This window comes from Anopheles marshallii, chromosome 2, assembly GCF_943734725.1.
Source record: "Anopheles marshallii chromosome 2, idAnoMarsDA_429_01, whole genome shotgun sequence".
NCBI classification, from domain to species: domain Eukaryota; kingdom Metazoa; phylum Arthropoda; class Insecta; order Diptera; family Culicidae; genus Anopheles; species Anopheles marshallii.
Genome location: NC_071326.1, coordinates 75,409,896 through 75,431,954, shown reverse-complemented (window position 1 = coordinate 75,431,954; position 22,059 = coordinate 75,409,896). Strand labels below are relative to the sequence as shown.

The following is a 22,059-nucleotide window of genomic DNA, read 5'->3' as shown; positions in this document are numbered from 1 at the left end:
CAAGAAGGAAAATATGTTTTGTATGCATTCCTTTCCCATCGGTGGACACTACGCGACAAGTGAATGTGTCTAAAAAAAAACGCACACCAATGTTTTGCGGCCTGAACGTACCGAGTGCTGTGTGCGTGGCTGATGCAGACGCGCGTGTGTGTGCGTTGACCAATGTATTATGCATACATGGTTTTCGTCTGATGGAATTCCATTCATCTCAGTAACCGTTGTGCTTCCGAAACTATGGAACTTCACTATTCACAGTATTCGTTGTCCTGCACAAACTACTGCACTGCTTACTATAAACTGAAAATGCGTTTACTTATTGCTGCACCAAAATTGAAACTTGCACGGTAGAAGACAGAAAAAAGAATCATGTGAACCACTCCGGAGGCATCATTGCCGCATCGCAACAACTTCGTACGATTCTTCACGTACACACACTTCATAACCGGCCATACCTTCACGTGTACCACCGAGTGCACTAACTATATTTCCCTTTGCACCACACTAAATGCACGGAACGAAATGATTTTAAAGGAAAAACAGCGTCAGAAGATTGAGCTGCACCTCGTCGTCCGACTCCATTTTCAAACAAAACGTCTTCTTCTTGTTTGCACTTTGTTGTGTGTCACAATTTGCTCCCGAATGTGTGTGGAGAGATCAGGCTGGACCGTCGCCTGCAAATGTCAAATTTGACAGCAGTTATCGAAGTTTATCGGGGTTTTTTTTTTTAAATTCAACATTAATTGTCCATTACTTTCAACTCTTACCAATGGTAAAGCAAAAGCTGTGTTTATGCCATTTTGTAACTCATTCTAGGATCAGTAAGATATTAATCTAGGGTATAAACTGCTCCTTATAAATAAGGCACGTAAACGAACATAAGGTTAAATTTGGTTTTGCTTCCCAGTGAAAATTCTACACACATTAGTGACGCACCATCGAGCCGTTGAGTGCGTTACTTGACCGTAAGCGTTACTTATTTAAGAATTTAAACCTTCGTTGCGATAAGATGCTATGTTCAAGAGATATTCCCAGCTTATTCTCCGGATGTTGCACCATCAGATGCGTTCCGTCCGTTTGGCAACAAGGTTTGGCAGACTACGAATCGAGTTACTACGCATTGAGCTCTTTTTGGAATCACGGCCAAACTTACCGTACTAATAAGAATGACAATGACCACAGTGACATGCCAGGTGATGGTGGATGGAAAACTCTTAGGGCCCTTCGCTATCGCCAAGGAAATGGGTTAGTTTGTCCTCTCTTCAACCTAGCGCTAGAGATGGCCATCCGTGACTCGGAGGACTCCATGTGGATGTGGATGCCCTGAAATTGTTTCATGGGATTGGTCGTCCGGTGACATTTTCATAACATGACCAACCCACCAGGCGTAGTGTTCTTTCTGTGCATCTTTCTCTCGAACGCGACTAAAGAGGATTTCATCAATAAATGCCTCAGAGACATGAAAGTTAATAAACACTGCTTTATGTTTCTTTCAAAACTATAAAAAACGGACAATTCAGTAAACACTAAAACGAAGGTTTTGATTTTTGTTAAGAAATCCTTTGCAAAAACGAAAGGTTTTATTTAGCTACCGGGTTGTTGTTGGGCGAGATTAATTTTTTTCGCATCTTTTTGTTTTCAGGTCGCGGGTTACGCCCCGAGTGGAAATTGATTTTAATATTGGTTTGAAAAAAAAAAAACACCACCCATTAAAAGTCCCGTACTGTCTGAGAAGAAGCAATGCTATGACCTGACTGCAACATGGTACGGAATTGCAGGATGTCCAGGGACAGATAACAAGCAGAGTTTCACCCAGAAGTTCCCTCCAGAACATAACAATTAAATTAAAACTGAAAACATTGCCCCGGGGGGAGATAGTGTCGAGTTCTCGGAGCACGACAACACATGTTTCCCCACCGTCGGACAGCTAAGTAAATACACAGCGAGTAGTTAGTCTGAGCAACAATTCTACCCCACCTCCAAACGATCAGCTTGATGCACTTAAAAGGGTAGTAGTAAGTAGTGTTTGTTGTATGGTAAAGTTTAAGTCGAAATTAATGTCGTACGCGCGGGAAACGACCGGAATGTGTTTGGATATATGTATCATTACTGTCTAACATAACTGACGTTGGCATTACATTGCTTTAAGAGTAACTTTCTACACCACACGCTGTGCTCATCATTTGGTTCCACCGCAACAACGCGTTTGCAGCAATGTTTGCTACTTAATATTTACTATAAATGCAGACGGTCCAGCAGGCAGCTAAATGCAGACGCTTATCTGCCCCGCTGAGAACGCGATAGGAGGTGAATAGACATTATCACAAGTATTGGCAAGTACGTTTTGCTGCGGGCAACCGAGCCCTTTTCTACATCGTATTGGTATGCCTTTGCCAAACGTAACGCTCCAGTGTTGCTTTGTACTGTACTGCGTGTCACATAGCGTAACCGCACTCTATCCTACCCTAGTGGCGTTAGTGTGTACCGCAATATCCCTGCCACGAGATCTGCCCGTCGATGCACCTTGCTCGCTAGCACACAGTCTGACATATGACAACGAAGAATTTTGATACTATGGCTACTAACAAACATGTACCGTGTTAATTACGCTTACGTGCGTAAGCCTATCGTTTGCGCCGTCAGCCAGCACAACACAACGCGAACGATCGCGCACGATCAACTTCGATCTCCACAAGTCCACACACGCTTATTTAGCACCTAATATTAACGTCATAATTCTAAAAAAACAAAACAAATCAATCGAATACTACAACGAACCGATACAAAAAGTTACAATCCCCTTTTTTAAATCCCCGGCTGGGGATGTAGGAAAAGTAAAAACGATAACACCTAATTAATAGAAGACAATTGGAGAGGGTATTTACACGAATAAAATCACGTTTTGTTGGGGTTTGTTTTGGTATTAGGCTACGCTTTCTCACACGTATTTGAATGAACAGCTTTCCATACTTTTATTTTATTGGTTAATCTTAAAGTAGTGCGTTCCGGCAAATTGCGGTGTGCTTGTATTGTTTGTTTGGAAAAGAGTTACAATTAAGATACAGGAAAGGGGCGGGGGAGGGGGGAGGGGAGGAGGAAAAGGAGCAGGAATTTTAAAATGGTCGTACCAAAAGTACCAACAATGCTGAAGTGGCATTTTGATAAAGGGGGCAAAAGATGGAGCATTATAAGTTTGGCTATAAAGTGGTTTCGTTAAACCCTGCTCGTTTGTTTTCATTATTCTTTTTTTGTGTTTAAACTCTTTCACTCTCTCTTTCTCTCTTTCTCTTGCATCCTATACGTCTAGTAATTTAATCTGTTTGTTATATTGAGTGTTATTATTCTTTTGTCAAGTCTGTGCGCCCCCTCACACTACTACTTTCGTTGAGGGGTTTGCTTGTCGTTAACCGTAGGCAACCATTTGGCTGCGCTAAAGCAACAATATTTAAAATACGTACGCAGTAAAATCGTTTGAATTTGTTGGCTTAACATAACTAAATCGAAACAAAACAAACAAAAAAAAAACCTTACCGAATCCTAAAACTTTACACAACTATTATCTTCTTATGCGCACACGGAGAGACCCCCTAAAACACACAAACACACACATATCGTGACCGTTCCTCTGATTCTTGTTTGAAGGGAAAGGATTTTCATTGAATTATTAAAACATATTTGCGAAAACAAACCACAAAGAACGAGTTTCGTTTGGTTAAAAAAAGGGGGAAAATCATTAGTCCTCTTAGTAAAATGTGTGATAACAAAAAAAAATCTAATTATACAAAGCAAATGCATTTACGGTCACAATTATTGATGCTAGGAAAACGTTACACCATTTTCCAGTGGTATCCGATGATTGTATCAAACGAATGTGATACCAAAAAAAAACAATTTTAATACACAATTTGGGTAAAAACACTACCGACACTCTGCGTCTCATTCGGTTGAAGATGAATTGAATTGAACGTTCTGTTCCATAGCGCAACCGTGTGCGTACCGTGTGTGTGTTTCGAAATAAGCGTTTATGAAACATGGTAAAAATTATACAAAAAAAAAAAGAACTCTATAAAAAAAGATATTCTCAAAGTGGCACGTGACACTTTTACACTTCCTTCCTATTTGATAAGACTAAAATCTACGTGTACAATACGTTCACCACCACCATGCAGGTGTGGTACCAACTTTCATCCACAAGGACTGTTATGGTGTAACCACCAGAGCTGGGTTACAATATTGTTGTCCTAGACAAAATGTCACACGATAAGTGGCATCTTCCAAAAACAAATGCTCCCACCGCCTGCTCCCACGAACGAAGATTCACACACCCACACTCGCTTACGCAAATGTGTGGCAGGGTGGTGTGCATTCGAGATAACACCATACCTCTAAAGATAATGTCTCACAACGACTGCGGGACAGAGAAACGGTTAATTATCCTTGACTAACCTCTGAATTTTACGTTTGTCAGCCTCATTCACGCCGATCCGCTTGTCCAGCCGGTCGAAGATGCGTGGCTTCCGATTGTTGAGGCTGCTGGTCGCCGTTGTATGGTGCTGCCCAGCCGTCAACCCACCGCCATCCGTCCTGTCCTTGCGCTCGCTGTTCTGCTTCATTAAAACGATTCGTCGGCTGCTACCACCACCGCCCACCGTTGTTCCTCCTGCTCCCCCTCCAGTGTTGTTGATCGTTGCTGCGCTGTTCCGTTCCCGGCTACCCTTCACCGCGACACTGTCGGCAGATTTCGTGGAGGTGGTAACCATCGCCGTACCACTCGTCGTCGACACCTGACTGCTGCCGGTCGTTACTCTCGGTTTCGATGGCATCGGTTCCGGGGTCGGTTCACGGAGCAGCAACTCTTCGAGCAGATCCAGCTCGATTGCTTCCGAGTTCATTTCACTGTTGTGGCGCTGCCGTTCGATACCGCCATCGCTCGAGTGCGGTTCGTTATCAAGCCGCGTTCGGGTGCGATCCTGCGGATCGATCACCGTTCGGGCGTTGGTGCCTGTGCGCTCGACCGGAGAACGGCGCGTCGGTTCCGTTGCGATCGGTTCCGATTTCTTTTTCAGAGTAATAATTTTTTTCTCCGTCACGACCAAAGGTGTCAGCTTGGGTGGAGTGTTCTCCTGAGGTTTTGTGTCCTGCATATATAAGACGAAAATAGTTACAAAATACTTAAGCCCTACTTCACATCACAAATGCATGGCTAACCTCTGTTTACTTACATTTGATCGTGATTTAAGCTTCTCCTCTGCGGCCCGCTTTCGACGCATCTCTTTTTCGCGTAACATTTTTTCACGGGTAGCCTTTTGCTTTTCAATTTCCATCCGATAAGCCCTCGTTTCGGGATCTTCATCATCGTCATTTCGCTACAAGAAGGAAGAATAAATAAGAGTTTTAAACAACAGTTCCGGGCAGGCACGGGTACACGGGTCACTTACCTCGTAGTGCCCACGGTTTTCTCCGTAGTCGCTACTCTTTCGCCGCTTCGGGAATCGACTGTCGTCGTCTCGCTCCCGGCTAGCGTTTCGACTCCGCCCGAAATTTCTCCGACCGGTCCGGTTCAGATCCCGATCTCGGCTGCCACCTCGATGATACCTGCGTGGTGAGTATTCCCGCTCGCGGTCCCGGTCCCTCGATCGCGGCCGCATCTCTCGATCCCGGTCTCTCGAACGTTCGCGCGAACGGCCACGCAGCGGTTCACGGTCCCGGTCTCGCTCACGTTCCCGGTGTTCCCGTTCACGGTCGCGTGAACGTTCCCGGTCCCGGGATCTGGCACGATCGCGATCACGGTCCCGTTCACGGTCGCGTTCCCGCTCCCGGGATGGTGAACGTTCGTGTCGCCGCTTTTCCACCTCGATGCGGTTTTTATTGATGAACTCCTCCTGCTGGCGCAACAGCTCCGCGTCACTCACGTGCCGGGCACTAACGCCGGCCACAAACTGCTGCGAACTGAGCGCTGCATCACGCATTAACTGATCTGTAAGGTTCGAAGTTTACGAAACCATTGATGTATGGGCATTAAAAAGAGAATCTCACACCGTCTGCTCCGTGTTCTAAACAGAAAAGACATAATTCATCTTCAAAACCAAAGTGCAGGTTTCTTTATTTACTAGCGTATTACCCAAAAATCACAAGAATAATATAATCTCTATTGAAGCATGTGTATCGAAGGATAAAATAGAGAAGAAAAAAAAAACCGGCAAAAAAACCAAGCGAGCAAAAACATAAACACAGAGTTTATAAATGATTCAAGCTCACAGAGTATACAGGACAGGATGATAAAATTTGTATTAGTTCAACCATCTAGCAGGTTTTAAAAAATTATATTAACACATTAGAATAGCTTAATTCTAAAGCTTACTACTAAAATAACATAAAGCAGCATACAGTTTCACACAGGTGCATCATAAAATCGATTGTTTCTTTATCTTTTGTACAATTTTTCTTTTCCTTTCACGCGGTGTTTTCCCCTGCTTGCTTTCCGAAAATGGTTTGAGTCACAAATATGTCGGTATTTAAGCTAATAACATACAAGCATGATATAGATGAGTGAAACGATAATGTAATAACAAACAAGTAACTAAATACAAAAATTTGTGCTGCGTATTTTCGGCCTTCTATTTGCCCTTTCCAGGGAAACGAAGAGATCATTTAAATTTCGATCTTCATTTTTGGAATCTGCTGCCCTTTATGGAGACGTCTGCAGTCGGTTGGTCAGTATAGGACGTTTGTTTGCCTCGCTGGACTTTCGCCAGATGGGAAAAGATATTATAGATGCCAGATCGGACGAATACCTCTATATGTAAGTCTGCCTCGTTCCGGTGTGACGTATGCAGTTTCGACAAAACCTCAAAAGCCGTTGTCTAACTGTTTTCGTCGTTAATGTTACAAATCAAATGATAATGGTGTCAAATTTTGCATGTGTATAATAGGATAGCTACGAAACACAGAACAATGCCATGTACTTCGAGAGGTGTCAGAGAACTCGTATGAAAAATCGCTTAAAAGAGTTCACATTTTCTAATGCATACGTTGATGATGTAGTTATTCTACTATTATCTACAAAATAAAACAACATCATTGCAATTCGTTACTACTAAACTAACCTAGCAAAAGTTAATGAAACGTGCGACAACATAATCTAACAGTGAAAGCTATATAATGACAACGTAAACTTGTGTTATACTCACTCTTGACCGCCTCAACACCACCTTTAAAATTAGGATTGATCAGCACTTTCTGTGGAAATCCGGGAACTGGTGCGGGTGCTGGTTGAATGACATTAGCGACGGCTCCACCGGTTATAACACTACCACTTGCACCACTAACAACACCACCCGTTGCACCACTTCCACCCCCTACCGTCATAGGGTCAAATGTTCCGGAGAGAAGCGACTGTGGTGGTGCTGCATTGATGCCAGTCCCCGGATTACCGACCTGTCCCTGCGTTCCTTGCGATACCGATGGCCCGAACGGTCCCTGCTGCGTGCCAATTGCCGAACCTTTCACTGTCCCTCCTGGGCCGCTCGATGGACCAGCATTGCGAAACATTTGTGGCCCATTTGCACCGCCCATCGGACGTATCAAACGTGGCGCCATGTGTCGTCCCATTTCGTACGGATGTCCGCGGGAAGGAAAGCCTCGCATTGGTGGCATTGGGCCACCGGGTCCGCCGCCCTGCATCAACACACCGGGATGCATACCGGGCGGCAGCGGTCCGGGGGGAAAGTTCATTCGGCCCATGCCCCGGAATGGGTTCATCATTTCAGGCCCGAAACCGGGTCGCAATGGGTAGCGCTGGCGGTTACCTGGTCGAAAATCCATCCGGGCACCTGGATGCATTCCACCGAAATTGTTTGGCCGATGTGGACCGAGTATATTCGGTGCAACCAGTCCGGAACCATGTTGCATGAGCTGTTGGGGAGGTAGCAGCGGATGCTTCATGCCGGGTTTCCCATAACCTGCCTGTGGTCGGTTTCCAACCGTACCCGAAGGACCATGGTGTTGCTGTTGATGAAGATGCTGAGCGTGCATCGGATGTCGCGTATCATTTTTCATTTCATTTTTCCAGCCACGCTTTTCACTCAGTTCATCCGTATCGTACGAACCGTCAGGTTCTTGGATATTGGTGTAAAGGTACAACACCTCCTCGGAAGATGTCGTATCACACTGTTCACTGGCGGTTGTCTTTTCTGTTAGGCGTGTTCTGCTAGACTGCGGGGACGCTTCCGATAGCGTTTGAACAGACGTACTGTACTCCGATGAGGCCACCGTCGATCTATCATCCAGCCCCGAAGATGATGTCGAGCGTAAAGATTCTTTCGATTCGACCGGGATCAAATCATGAACGGGATGAGGCTCATCAAATCCAACCACAGCTGCATCGTCTCCCGTGGTGGTGGGTGACGTTGTTTCAACACTCACTTCGATCTCATCGATTCTAGCGGACAGTTTGATTTCATCCGTCGCATTGGCGGCACTACTGTCACTTTCCCTTGTTCGGTTTATTTCGATAGGTGGTTCAACGTCCGCTTGCGGCACCGGCGGGCTTGAATCATGGTAACCGGCATTATGAGCGGTGCTACTCTCATCGCACTGGTTGCTAGATTCACTTTGCAATCCGAACGTTCGACTGTTGGCGGATACACTTTGCGTCGGACTGTCATCAATCTTGCGCACATCCTCCACCACAATACTGCTGCTGCCCGCCGGTTCACTTTCCTTCGACGCTAACTCTTTGCTAACCCAATCGTCCGTGTCTTCAAGAAGAAAATCCTCATCCGGTTGGTCGAGTTTGATGCCGTTCTCTGCGATAAAAAAAGTACCATGCCAAACGTGCTTATAGGTAGGGTCGGGAGAAAATCGATTTTATCCTACTAGCTTACCATCGTCGGACAGCAGCAGTTCGTCCTCATTAAGAATGGCAGGATCATCGTTGCCCAAATCGAAGGTAAGCGAGTCGTCACTGACGGAGAGGGGGAAAACACAAATCGCAGTACAATTAGTAATATTACGAAGCTTCGTACGTTGAAGGTCCTGTATATAAGTGATTGCTGAAATTAGCGAAGCATCCTGCCGTCAAATCAACCACCACGAACACATGTACAAAGCATAGGGAACGGAAGAGCCACTTTTACAAACGCTTCTGCACTCGCTTCCAGTGCACCGAACGTTACAATTTTACCACTACCGGCAATCGCGACGACAGGAGATAGATTGCCCGGTTGCTTGAAACACAAAATAAGCGTACAAACTTGGCTAAAAGTAGATTAATTGTAGAAATAAATTGCTTCAACTTACTTCGTCTCGGACATCTTTATGGGCTATTTTGACAACTGCTGTCATTTGGCGCACCAAGCCAAAGACCGGGGAAAAACAGGCCGGTTCATCAGCGCATTCGTCGACGTCGCCATATTGAGCACATCTATATCGACTGCCTATGTCGGCATCGACGAAGAAATTTCGATTTCTGGCAGTTCAGAAGGATAACGGATGGGGTGTGTAAACACGCTATAAGCGGTTAATCTGTGTTGTAATATCAACAACTAATGTATATTTTCTGGTTTAATTATTCGCAAAATTGTCTCATAAAATTGGCTACACGGTTTGTAATCAAGTCGTCCTTGATAAATAGTCAAATGGGATGTTGTTTTGTGTCAATACTCTGTTCATAGCCAACGCGCTGTGCGAAGCGCTCAGGAGCGACCCTTTGCAGCAAATCATTCGTCCACCGAGCAAAGGGCCGCTTGACGTCAGGAAAATTTTTCCCGTTTTTTTCGTACCGTCGTAGAGAGAACATCTTCCGGTGACGTTTGCCGGTCGTAATCCGAACTGAGGAATGGATTTTCCGCAACGCACAAGTCTATATTCCTGCGTGGCACAAACCAGTCGAGGAACCGTAATATAAGATGGCACAACGAAATTACTAGTACAAATGGCCACACACCACTTTTCAGGCAACTGCAAAGAAAAAAATGGAATTTTTCTCAGTGAATATTTCAATCGAATTGATGTTACGAACAGCCTCAGGTTTACTTTTTCATCATGGATTCAAGCGTGGCCGGTGCTTCTTGCCACGCAGTTTTATACACCTTTTCCGTCCGCTCGGTGACATTGTTCCAGTTGTACAGATTGGCTACGATTTGATTACGCTCAAATGCGCACAAACCGGTGTAGGACGTTCGTGAAGGTGTCGGCACGAGTCCATCAATGGATCCATTCAGATATCGACTTCTGGTGATTTGTTTCTTTTCCTTCTCGCGCCGGATAGCCTCGCACAAACCACGATAAACCGATTCGACGGTCGGTTCGGTAAGAATAATCAGACTTGTGGGTAGTACTTCGGGAATGCCACCAACCTTCGTCGATACCACCTGCAAGCCACAGGCGGCTGCCTCTACTATAGCCATACAGTATGCCTCCGTCAGGGAGGTGTTTAGGAAAATGTGGCCCTGTATCAGCACATCACGCACTTTCGCATGCTCTAGCGCACCTAGCATTACCACGCGATCCTGCATGTTGTTCCGTTCGCGAATTTCTTCCAGCAGTGTTCGCTTCGGTCCATCACCTCCGATTATGAAGTGTACGTTGGGCAGATGTTTGAGCTTTGGCAATATTCCAGCTAGCAGATCCACGCCTTTCCGATACACGAGCCGAGAAACGACCACAATATTGACTGGTGGTGATAAGAAACAGAGGAAATGTGTTCAATACACGAAAGCAAGCAAACCAAGCAATCTCTTCAAGCGTTGTGGTTTTACTTGTTTCATCATCGTTGGGCCTACGCCATGGGTTCGGTGTGAAGTAAGCCGTATCGACAGCGTTTGGTATCACAGAAACCTTATCCTGATGCACTTTGGCGCGTAGAACCGTATTTTCCTTCCCTGAAAACATAAACATTGCCCAAATAAACATACGATGCCAATGGCACAGCACGGCCAGGAGCTTACCCGTGTGTGAAACGCATATACAGTGATTGCAGTTGGCAAGCGATATTTCCAAAAACTTGTTTGTAACTACTGCGGACAAATCGGCAAACCCGAACAAACTATGATCCGTAAACACAGACTGCAAGGCAAAGATGTAGAAATCGATTATGAACGATCTGGTAACTCAACGCACAGGTAAGCTTCATTACCCTTAATCCCAACAATTTCGCCACGTTCATGGCTTCGTGTGCTAGCGTACTAAACGCGGAATGACCGTGCACGATGTCGATCTGCTCCCGGATCAGTATATAGCGCAGTAGCGGTATGTTGCAGATCATCGTAGGAAGCACAACTTGATTGTAGAACACTTTGATTGGAATGTAGTACACCTTCAGCCCGTTCGTCATGTACCGGATGCCCTTTCGGTCGCCGTACGAGTGCGTGATGACGATCACTTTGTGGCCGCGGGCAAGTAAACATTGCGAGAGGTTAAATATATGCTCCTCAACTCCACCCATGTTTGGGTAAAAGAAGTCCGATGCCATGCTGCAATGCAAAGGACGCGTTCGTGAATACTTTCGCACAAAAAAGAAACCCACCGGAAAGAATCTTACCATATTTTCATCGTATTTCCATTAATGCCTGTGTACCGGTACGAGCTTTCCCCGAAAATCAGGATCGTTTTTCGGGGGATTTATTTTTGGCAAAACAATGTTTGTTTCCGTTCCGTGATAGGTTTGCAACACGCTGTCAGTGCCAAAGGGCAGAGGCTGGATCATAACGACACTTCGAGTTGCTTTGATCGATTTCAAACCGTTACGAACATCGACTTATAGTGTAATTATACAGTGAGTGCAATATTTTTAACACAACTTATCAATTGCCATAGCCAAGTGAACTTGGTGCCAGGCTGCACCTCTTCATGTGAAGCATGCGAGTTTCGACTGCGACTCAGTCGAAAGCCTAAAAAGGAAACAGTAAGCCTTTGATTATGTGGGAAAAACCAAAGGTTCCCCCCGCATAGAAGCATATATTCTGTTTCGCAAAAGTAGAAGAAGAAGCCATAGCCAAGTCAATTTGGAATCGGGCTGCGCCTCTTCATGTAAAGCATGCGAGTTTCCCCCGATAGAGTTTGGTGTTGCATCAGTTGTTCTTCTGACTCTTAAAAACGGCGCTTCTATAATGTTTCGTGTGGCTACACTGCATTCGGTTAGTTCTCCAAAGCTTGGAAACAGGATTTAATCAGGAACGTTATTCCTGACATTTCTTTCGCATTTCGTCCATGACAATGAGTAACCCCCGCGCACACACTTTTGTTTTATTTGAATATCAATAATTTATTTTTATTGCATTTTCAAAAAAAAAAAACTCATGTTCTTTGTATGCTTACTCATGGTTTAAAATATACCTTGCTTTGTTGATTTTGCTTGCGATTTTTTTCTGCAGCAGGAGTTTTTTCACCTTTACAGAGCAAACGGGCATACATACACACACACACGCACGTTGTTGCCCTCATTGTGTAAGTTTTGCTATTTCCTTGTCCGAATGCCTCCCCCCCCCCCCCCCCCCCTCCTTCCCATAGTTCCACGGATGTAATGAGCGTGTTGACAAAAAATGGGACTCTGTCCTGTATTTCTTTACCTCCTCCCCGTTAATATCCTTGCGCGTCTTTTTCCGTTCTAAATCAGCACTACTCTCCCTCCTTAAACGAAAAAGAAACTACACTTTTAAAATAGTAGATGCATATATTATCCTAAACCCCGCTGGAATACAGGCAAAAATAAAATAAAATAAACAATGTTACGCACAGTACATAAACGTATATATATATATATCATAATAACTACACTTCTTGGTATAAAACCATCCAACGGAAGAGCAAATACAAAATAGCATCAAAATCAGCAATAGTGACCATCACACACCACGACCGGAGGGCGGGGGGAATTGTTCACCCGGTTGAGATAATAATTAAGTATATTAGATGGAATTGCAATAATTCAGCTACATACGTGTTGTTACACACACGCGCACACCGCCGGCTATCGGTTATGCGTCGATCCGCTATTACCCTGTCATGTGCTATCCCGTTTAACTTGTTCATTAGATTACTAATTGGGGTAAGTCGTATAAAACCCCTCACGCGCGGTTTTCCATCGTCGCTCCACTCCTACTCTCCACCGTTTCATTTCTTCTGTCTTTTTCATATTCGTCTATTTTGTTTACTACTCCGTTTTCCCACTTTTTACCTTCCTCTCAATCATCCGCGGCTAATGTTTCAATGTGTAGTCCCCCTTTGCGTTTGCTTCCAGCATGTTGTTTTTCTACGTCGTGTAGGTTGGTTTTTTGCACATTGCTTTAACATAAATGAATTACAACCCAATCTGTGTTGAACCATTTTCCAGGCAGCAGCATAAAAGAATACTAAACTAACCCATTGTGTTGTACGATTGCATGATTTTGGAAAATGAGAAATTCTGGTTGAAAATTCTTGAAAATGGAAATAGTAACTCGACTATCAATTATGTGCGAAACACATTTAGACATACGAAGCTTCCTCAGTTCCCTACCTCGGTTCCCTATGGCATCATATTCCATTCGATCGCTGGCTCACCCGATTCGTTAACTCCTCGTCACCACCACCAGTAGCATGATTGGCCCACCTTTCTCGGCCGTGTTCCACCACGGGGACTAGGAGCGCGGAGCGCGGGTTTTAGCTGCATTGTCGTGTATATTTTTATATGATAAAATTGACCGTAAAATCGTGTAATGTTTAAAGTATGTGTTTTCGCTTCCTCTTCCCCGAGAGCTTCTTCGTTCCAATGACCCACGCACACACTTCCACCCGGGTCGTGGCCAACGAATTTGTGAGGATGCTACGATGCTTTGCACGGGATTAGAGCGCTTCAGCCACGACTAACTGACTGATTCCCACCTTTACGGGGAGAAAATGTATCGCTTTTGCCGGGTTTGTTCGCTTGTTTCATTAACTTGTTCTCTTCTATTTTTTCTGCTCTCGCTTGACCGCATGTTCCTGCTTTCTGGTTTGTGTTATTTTGTATAATTACTCCTAATCTAACATTTGTTCTACCTTCTTTTATGTGTTTCGGTGTTTGTGTGTGTTTTATGCTTGTTTCACTTTTGCAGCTCTTGCTCCTTGTCTTTTGCAGTTATAATGTATTTTATGTATTCCTAGTCAATATTTTGTTTCACAGCGTGGGTATTGGTTTCATGCATGAGCTACGAGTTTTTTTTCCCCGATTCCTGTTACCTTATGTATTGGAGTTTTTCATCAATTTCATGCAGATTCCTTTCGCACTGCACACTATTACACAACACACTTGTTGCTTTTTTGCTTTCGATTTTTCTTCTTTTTTACTGTTGCATGAATGAATTTGTAATTTTATATCAATATTCTACATTCAGATTCGATTCAATTGTGAAGGAGCGAAGAAATCGTTCGAAGAAATTTCATTTCCATTTGCATTTGCAAGTTATCCTGTTTTCTTGTTATTTTTTTTGTTTTACTTACTTTACTGTATATCTTCCACTTTCTCTACTTGCTTCTCGGAAAGGTGTGAAAGGTGAGTCTGAGTGTATGTACGTGTGTGTGTGTGTGTGTTTGTGTGAGAGAGAGGAGAATGCGATACGATTTAAAGCACCGAGGCGCACACGTGATGTCGATGGGTTTCCTAGAAATCGGACCAAATCAAATGCATTATCAACTAAGAATTGGTGGTTGTGATTATGAGTCCCCTTTTCGGCCATCAATGCTTGTGGTTTTCGGCTAACAGTCAAATGTAGAAGTCTGAATTTTGTATATGAGCTACTAGTGTTTTTTATCCTACGCTTTTGTTTGTTGTCCCTTCTTTTACACGATAGTATTTAGTACATTCCCAAATATTCCATTACTTGCTGTCGCAATACATGTGTGTGTGTATATATATATTTACTTTTGAGCTAGCATAGTGTTTGTTTCCATTGTTCAATCGCTTCATCGTACTAAGTTCGAGTACGAGGAAGTAAAATGGATTGGATGTGATGTACACTACCGAGAGGTTCGTGTCCTGCACACGCATACATGCCACCCGGCTCGTAGGTGCGTCCAAACAGCTAAGAGCTTTCGAGCTTTCGTGCTCATTATCCCGGAAGGAGGAGAGCTGTACATGGAGACAATACGACAAAAACGAAAGGGAATAATTTTGCTTAATGCTGATTCGCGGCGGGAGTGCTAGGCGTGTTTGTGTCGGGTTTTATACTGTCGAAGTGCAAATATGCCTATAATAAATAGTTTGTGTGTATGCGTCTTGCGTTCTATTTTCATGTTGGAATGCGTGCGTTCCCCTCACACACACACACACCCCCTCCCGCGCCCGTGTTAGTTGTTGTTAGCTAATTCTCTTTGCTTCACCCCGCAACCGTGTGCCAACCGCAGGACTACGGAAAAAGGTTCAATTTAATACGTATGCAGTAATGATGATAAATATGTCGTTCGTTTAACGTGGGTTACATTGATCTTTGTGTGTTTTGCCGCTAAGAGATGTATCGTTTCGTTAAATGACTTGAATGATTATTTTAATGTTCGAACAGTGCCTGGCTGAGCGATGCCGTCATGCTTTAATCCGTTTTTGTCCACCCCTCCTTTACCCGCAATCATGAACACACTACTACACACACTGCGGGTTCTCGACCCGTCAGTCCTTTCTTTTTGCTCAGCATGGCTCCTCATACTAAAGCGCGCGCACGTGTGTGAGCCTTAATGCATTAGAGTTCCAAAAAATCGACACTAATTGCGGGATTGTACGCTTCCGTTCGTAGCTGCTCGGAGCTTAGGAATGTTTTTGCTTTAAACGTAGGTTGAGGGTTGAATAATGACAACATTTGTTCAGTTCTTTCGCGAGCGCACCGCAATGTGCGCTCAAAGGTTTGGTTTTGTTGTATGCTCTCCTGTTCTCATTCGCAAAAAGGGGAGGTAAGATCATGGTAATGTTATGCGCGGTAAAGTTATCCTATTTTACCAGCCACTATATGTTTTGTAGAATTCATGAATAATCAATTTGCTTCACGTCCGTGTAAAAGACTTATCGGTGTTCCATTTTATGTGCTACGCGTTTTGAGACTTGAGTTAAGACAATCGATGTTAAGAGTGAAAACATAGTGCATGAGAGCTATGCATTTGGTAGATCTAGGTGGATTGTTGAATCGCTCGCTATCGGATGGAATTAATGGGTAAAAACGATTGGTGTCAAAATCATGTCCTTATTGTGGATAAACCCCACAGCTTTACACTAGAACCAGAAGGAAATATGGTTTATCACATCGATTCTTCCTATTTTGTGATTTAACTAAAACGAGTTTCCATCCTTGAAAAAGAAAACATCAGTGCACAGGAGGACGTGGCGGTGGGTACTAAGCCAAGAAAGTGCAGTGGAATTTGTTAAACATACCCCACGAATATATCGAACAGGAATACGTATTCGAGAGTTTTGTTGATGATTTATTATATGGAATATTTCAACAAACAAAAACCCAGTACATAAAAAGGATTTTATCAAACAGTCCAACAAACCTAAATGAGCACCATTAAACGCGGCATGGTAACGACTCCGTGCGATCGCGTAAAAGCATTTACCATTCCATTCTATGTGTCCATACTTCCACATCACGTCCAACAGTAACATCCCACTAAAACGGATGTTACAGAAACCAATCGGGGGAAGAGCAACACTACAGATAATAATCTTTCTTTGTTTTGTTTTGCTGTACACTATCTTCTTACATGACTGTCTACGCTACCTACTAGTGGTTGTGACAAATGGATGTCAGCTATACTTTGAGGTTAACAATGAAGAATAATATTGGAACAGGTTGTGTGTTGTGGCTTACTGGTTGTGTGCGTGTGCGTGTGTGTGTTTGTCAAGAGAAAGAGAGAGAGAGCGAGAGAAAGAGAGATAGAAAGAGAATTTGGAAGCCAGTGCAATGAACGAAAACAATACTCTTCTACTATCCCACTCCCACTTGTCCTTGTCGTCTCCACTTCCTTTCCCCACCGAAAATGGAAAAGCGTGAGATGCTTGGTGTAGTTTGCGGTAATATTCACACACGCGTTGCTGCTGCTGCTTTTATGCTACTACTGGAACTCCTTTTGGGTGGCATCACCATTCGTCACACCTTTGTGTGCTGTGTTGTCAACGTTAATATGTCTTTCCCGCTTTCGATTCTAAACGTAATCTGACAGTGGAGATTACGGTTGGTGGCATGCGTCACTGCTTAAATGTGATATCTGCACAATAAGAGCTATCAGTACTCGGTGGCCGACAGCATGTCCATTCATCTTCCTGCGAAAAGAAATCCACCATTAATACGATTCACACCGATCCGCGTAATTAAAAGTAAACGTCATGTAAGTCACTAGGTAAAGTTTAACGTACCCATCTTGATCGTACCATCGCCCGGAGGTAAAGACATGGCCTGACCACCATTGTTCGCCGACGAGGATCCCTGCTGGCGTTTCATGGTGCGATCCTCGTACCTGGTACCGCTCTGCGATGCCATCGGACGGTTGAGGGTGTTGTTGGGTGAGTTGGGCGAGTTGTCGCTGTAACTGCCGCCTGCGCCACCATTGCTGCTGTTCAAATTTCGCGACGCTATCGTTTTCGTCACAAAGTCCTGCTCCTTCCAGCCGTGCTTTTTGTAAACGTCGCGCAGATCCTGATGCTGCCACATCGTGAACAGCAGCTGGCTGGCAAACTTTAGCACGCGCGGCGTATACTTCGACTTTTGTCGCGACATATTCATCAGCCGCTCAACACCGCCCGCATCTAGCAGCGATCGCGCAAACTCCGCATTCTTCTTGATTACCTCGTTCAGCGTGGCCAGCACGGCGGCTATCGTGTCGTCGGACGTGCCCTGGTCGCACTGGGGGTTCCCCGACGGTAGCTTCTGCACCAGATCGCGCATCGCGTACTTCCCGATTAGCTCCTTGTTTCTTTGGTCGATTGCTAGGTTGCGTAGGGCCGTCGCTACCGCACACACCACCCGGTCCACCTCCATGCGCAGCAGCTCGACCAGGATTGGCAAACCCTTCTCCTTGCGCACGGTCGCCCGGATCTCTATGCTTGGCTGCCAGTAACAGGCGGCCAGATTCTGCAGCGCACCGGCCGCCGCCTCAAGCGTTTCCGGATTGGAACAGCTCTGCAGTAAGGCAAGATAAGAATGTACAACGTCTGGTTGCCACAGCTGTTCGGCTCCTAAAACAGAGAAAGAAAACCATGTTAGAAATAAGTAAAAAGAGAAAGAAGACGCAACTCCCCGCAAACGTACCTTTATAGTGAGCAGTGTTTTTGTACGCCATTCGTGCCGGATCACCGTTGGCACTCGAGTGGTCCTTATCGGCGGCAGCCAGCTGCTGGGCAGCGGCAGCTGCTGCCTGCTGTTCCTTTTTCTTTTTACTTGCCCCGAAGCAGCCGAGATTTTCACCTTTGGAAGAAGCGGCGCTCACCACGATCGCACCACCACCGCTACCACTGTGCGATCCTCCACTCACACCACCATCGGAACCATGGTGCGGGATTGGGTTTTTGTCGTAGTTGGGATCTTCCACCTCCTGGCACCGGTACGAAAGATTGCGCAGTATGCACACACAGTTCTCCACGATCTTGTTGCCGATGTTCGACTTCTCGATCGCTATCCGTATGACGTACAGCAGCGAATCGACCAGTCCCTCGCACTCGCGCAACTTCTTCCGCGCGTACTCCCCAGCCGAGCTGACGTTCCGCAGTATGCCGGACGCGTTACGGAACACCGTACTCCAGCAGGTTTCGCCCGGATTGGTAGGGTCCCAGCCCGAATGTGGAATTATAATGTACGACACGATCACCACGACCGCATCGTCGATGATGAAGCGCTTCAGGTCCTCACAGGACGACATGTTCCAGATGATGCCCGTCACCAGCTCCTTGATGTCGGACTCGGCCGTCCGACGCAGCAGATGGATCAACGCCTGGATACCACCGGCCGAATTAATTGCACGTTTGTTTTCGTCGTTTTGCCGTCCGTAGGACAGGTTCCGCAGGGCGCCGCACGCATTCCGAAAGACGTCGGTATTTTCGTGCCCGAGCAGCTTCACCAGCGGCGGGATGCCGCCGAGCGTGCGCGTCCGCTGCTTGTTCGGGTCGTCCATATAGCACAGATGCTGCAGATAGGCGGCCGCATTCGCCTTGATCGCGTTGTTCGGATGGCTGAGGAATCCGATCACCTCGGTGAGATTTGGATCGCGCCACTTCATCTGGCGCTGCTCGTCCATATCGACCACACCGCCACTACCGTCCGGGACGCCACCGCCACCATTAGCGGTGCCACTCACACCTGGCCGGTTGTTACCTCCCGGTGACGTGATTATGTGCTGTAAAAACACGTGATTATGTATCTGCAGGTTCGATAGCTGCTGGTGCAGATCGTCATCGCCGTCGTAGTAACACGAACCGTCCGGTGCGACGCTTCCCACCACACCACCACCTCCGGCCCGTTGCTGTGCAGTGGCGGCTTCGTACGCAAGCTGCTGCTTCGTCGCGTACGTTGGTTCGACACCACCGTTTGGATCCATGTGGGAGCTGATCGTGCCGTACGGCGGTGTCGACACGTACCCGTACACCATTGCCGACGGATTGTCGGGGTATAGCCGATCGACCGGCCCACCTTGCGAGGGTGCTATGACATATTCGCCCATCTCGTCGTACTGGCCCTGCAGGTAACCACCGGGGCCACCCATCAGGTTCGCCGACGGATTACCCATCTGCGGTACGCTCATCGGCATGGGAATGGAGGATTCGCTGTTCTCGCTCGACGTGTGCGGTGTGTTGGAGCGATCGTTCATCTGATACTCTCCGAGATACGATTGCGCGTGTGCCGGATGGTGTGCCGCCTGCCCGAGATCGTAACCAGCGTCCGTGTACTGCGCGTAATGCTCGTAATCCTGATAGTGTCCCTGGCCGCCACCGACACCACCACCGCCTCCCATTGACCCGGGAACGCCGGGTCCGCCACCACCGGCGCCCATCACCTTTGCGCCCGGCGGTAGATGCGATTGGGGCGGACCGCCCACCATCTGTTCGGGCTGGTCCATGTGGTTGAAGTTCAAATACTGCGTCCGGGTCGTGTACATACCCATCGGCATCGACACGTAGTCGATTGGTTGTCCGTCGGTTCCCATGTCTAGAGGCATTGCTACATAGTCGAACGGTTGTCCAGCATCCGGTCCCAACTGCTTCACCTCGCGGACGACCTTCGTAATGGTCGTGATTTGCTGTGTCGTTTGCTGGTTGTGTGCTCGAGCAATTAGATCATCCTCACTATGCATTGATGGTGATTATAGTCGCTTGCTGTGCTGTCAACCACGCCAGTTTAAAGAATTGGTCACCTTCGTCTATCACTAGGAAGCGTTAGCACACCTCTGCCCGAATACTACAGACTACTGATGCCTTTCCACTGGGAATCTAAAAATAAACGGAGAAAACAAAACATAGTTAATGCATACATTTACAAACAGTATAATTGGTTACAAATCTGTTTGAATAGATTGATCGATCGCCTTTACTCATAGTGACACATTGATGGTTTGTGGTTGCATTTTTCTATCTCGACCATATATCATCGCTAGCTGATGTTATCTAATCTTCTTTGCTAATGCCTTTTACGCGATAAAACTTGTATCGGAGTGCGATAAACAACCAACCGTTGAGCGAAAACCAAACATTTTACTCATCCGCTAAACAATGTTAAATAAATACATTGACATTCACCATGTGGCAGATTGTGAAGAAGATGACGGACCAATTCTACATCGAATTTCAAGGCCACAGAGGTTTTATTCTGCAACCTTACATCCGAGATGCGAAATAATCTCAGAGTACTTCTAGGACCATTCGCTATAAGTATATTCAGATACAGGCATACGCTGGATGATGTAGACATTATTGATGTGAACTTCAAAGCTGACAATAGACCAGGCGGTTCAGATTCTTGAAGGAATCGGTTGATGTAAAGATGATCATCTTTAGGAAGCCGGCTTTGAAGTCGTTCAAAATTTCACTAATCTTGAGTCAAAAGTCAGCAACAAGCTGTCTTTCCAAGATGTCCGATATTGCAGAAAACTTCTCAGTCGGAAGCAGTTTGGCAACCTTTGGTATATGTGTAGAAGGACAATTGAGTGAGCCTCTTTAATGAACAGCACTATAAGTTCAATAAAGATCTTACTGTCGTACAACGAATTAGATTGCCTTCAGAACGATACCGGACGACGCAGATCGTAACAACAAGATGACCACATTGACAGGGAAGTCATATTAGGTCCAATGTGTGATAGATCTGGTAGAATGCGCAGATGAAGATGTTGGGATTGATAAGGAGGTATTCAGAGTCAGAAGCGAACGATATGAGTAGGCATTTCTCCTTAAGTAAAACACAATCCATCACCAATAAAGCTTGTCGTACAGACGCAATAAACCACTATCCCGTTCCCCCCTCTTGGTGCAGTTTTTAATTACATCTATAAAAGTCATCCCTTCCCCGTTGACACTTATAACACACGGCTATGCGATTCGTATTTCGACATTCGAAGCGACCCCGAATAGCATCAATTGTGGGTACTCTTCCCTTTTATCCCCCTACTATTCACAGTCAGCATTATGTAGCATATATTTCGTGCAATGGGATGAAATGTACTCTCCATTCGCTCCGTTGCAGAATGATGTTAGCGCAAAAATTAAAAAAAAAACCATACAAAAAAAGAGGAAGCTAAAAAAAAGCACCACACACACAAATATTTGCCCATGACGACCCCTTGCTGGTATATATTCGACACACGGCCGGTGCATGCCTGCCACTCATTATCCAGCGCTTTCATTTATCGCTAATTACATGCTATCCATCGTCACCCGGGTGGTGGCCATGGTGGACGCGAACCCGTGGGGATCGGGATCCTTCCATCAGCGTCTAGCGTCAGAGACCTAGAATATGCAAACGGTTGTTCTTGTGTAGCGCGAGATTAGCAGTACATCCAGCATCGCGGTAAGGATATGGTACTTCTTCACCCTCTCCACACACTGCACGACCACCACTCGTGTAAATTCATCCA

At 45.7% G+C, this 22,059-nt stretch overlaps 3 protein-coding genes across 3 annotated transcripts; all 3 read right to left on the bottom strand.

Moving 5' to 3' along the window:
* Positions 1-4,424: 4,424 nt before the first annotated feature.
* Positions 4,425-9,311, bottom strand: LOC128707703 (uncharacterized). Its single transcript, XM_053802662.1, has 6 exons — positions 9,298-9,311; positions 8,883-8,962; positions 7,188-8,804; positions 5,436-5,974; positions 5,220-5,363; positions 4,425-5,135 (listed from the first exon to the last, which is right to left on the bottom strand). Exons 1-6 carry the CDS (start codon positions 9,309-9,311, stop codon positions 4,425-4,427), a joined length of 3,105 nt encoding a protein of 1,034 aa, XP_053658637.1.
* A 438-nt stretch (positions 9,312-9,749) lies between these two features.
* On the bottom strand, positions 9,750-11,550 carry LOC128707306 (phosphatidylinositol N-acetylglucosaminyltransferase subunit A). The gene is made up of 6 exons (XM_053802258.1): positions 11,540-11,550; positions 11,135-11,471; positions 10,947-11,064; positions 10,758-10,880; positions 10,033-10,672; positions 9,750-9,957 (listed from the first exon to the last, which is right to left on the bottom strand). The coding sequence occupies exons 1-6, from the start codon at positions 11,548-11,550 to the stop codon at positions 9,750-9,752; spliced, it is 1,437 nt and encodes a 478-aa protein (XP_053658233.1).
* A 5,786-nt stretch (positions 11,551-17,336) lies between these two features.
* On the bottom strand, positions 17,337-20,283 carry LOC128718578 (catenin delta-2). The gene is made up of 2 exons (XM_053812200.1): positions 18,249-20,283; positions 17,337-18,175 (listed from the first exon to the last, which is right to left on the bottom strand). Exons 1-2 carry the CDS (start codon positions 20,281-20,283, stop codon positions 17,337-17,339), a joined length of 2,874 nt encoding a protein of 957 aa, XP_053668175.1.
* Between the last annotated feature and the right edge of the window lie 1,776 nt (positions 20,284-22,059).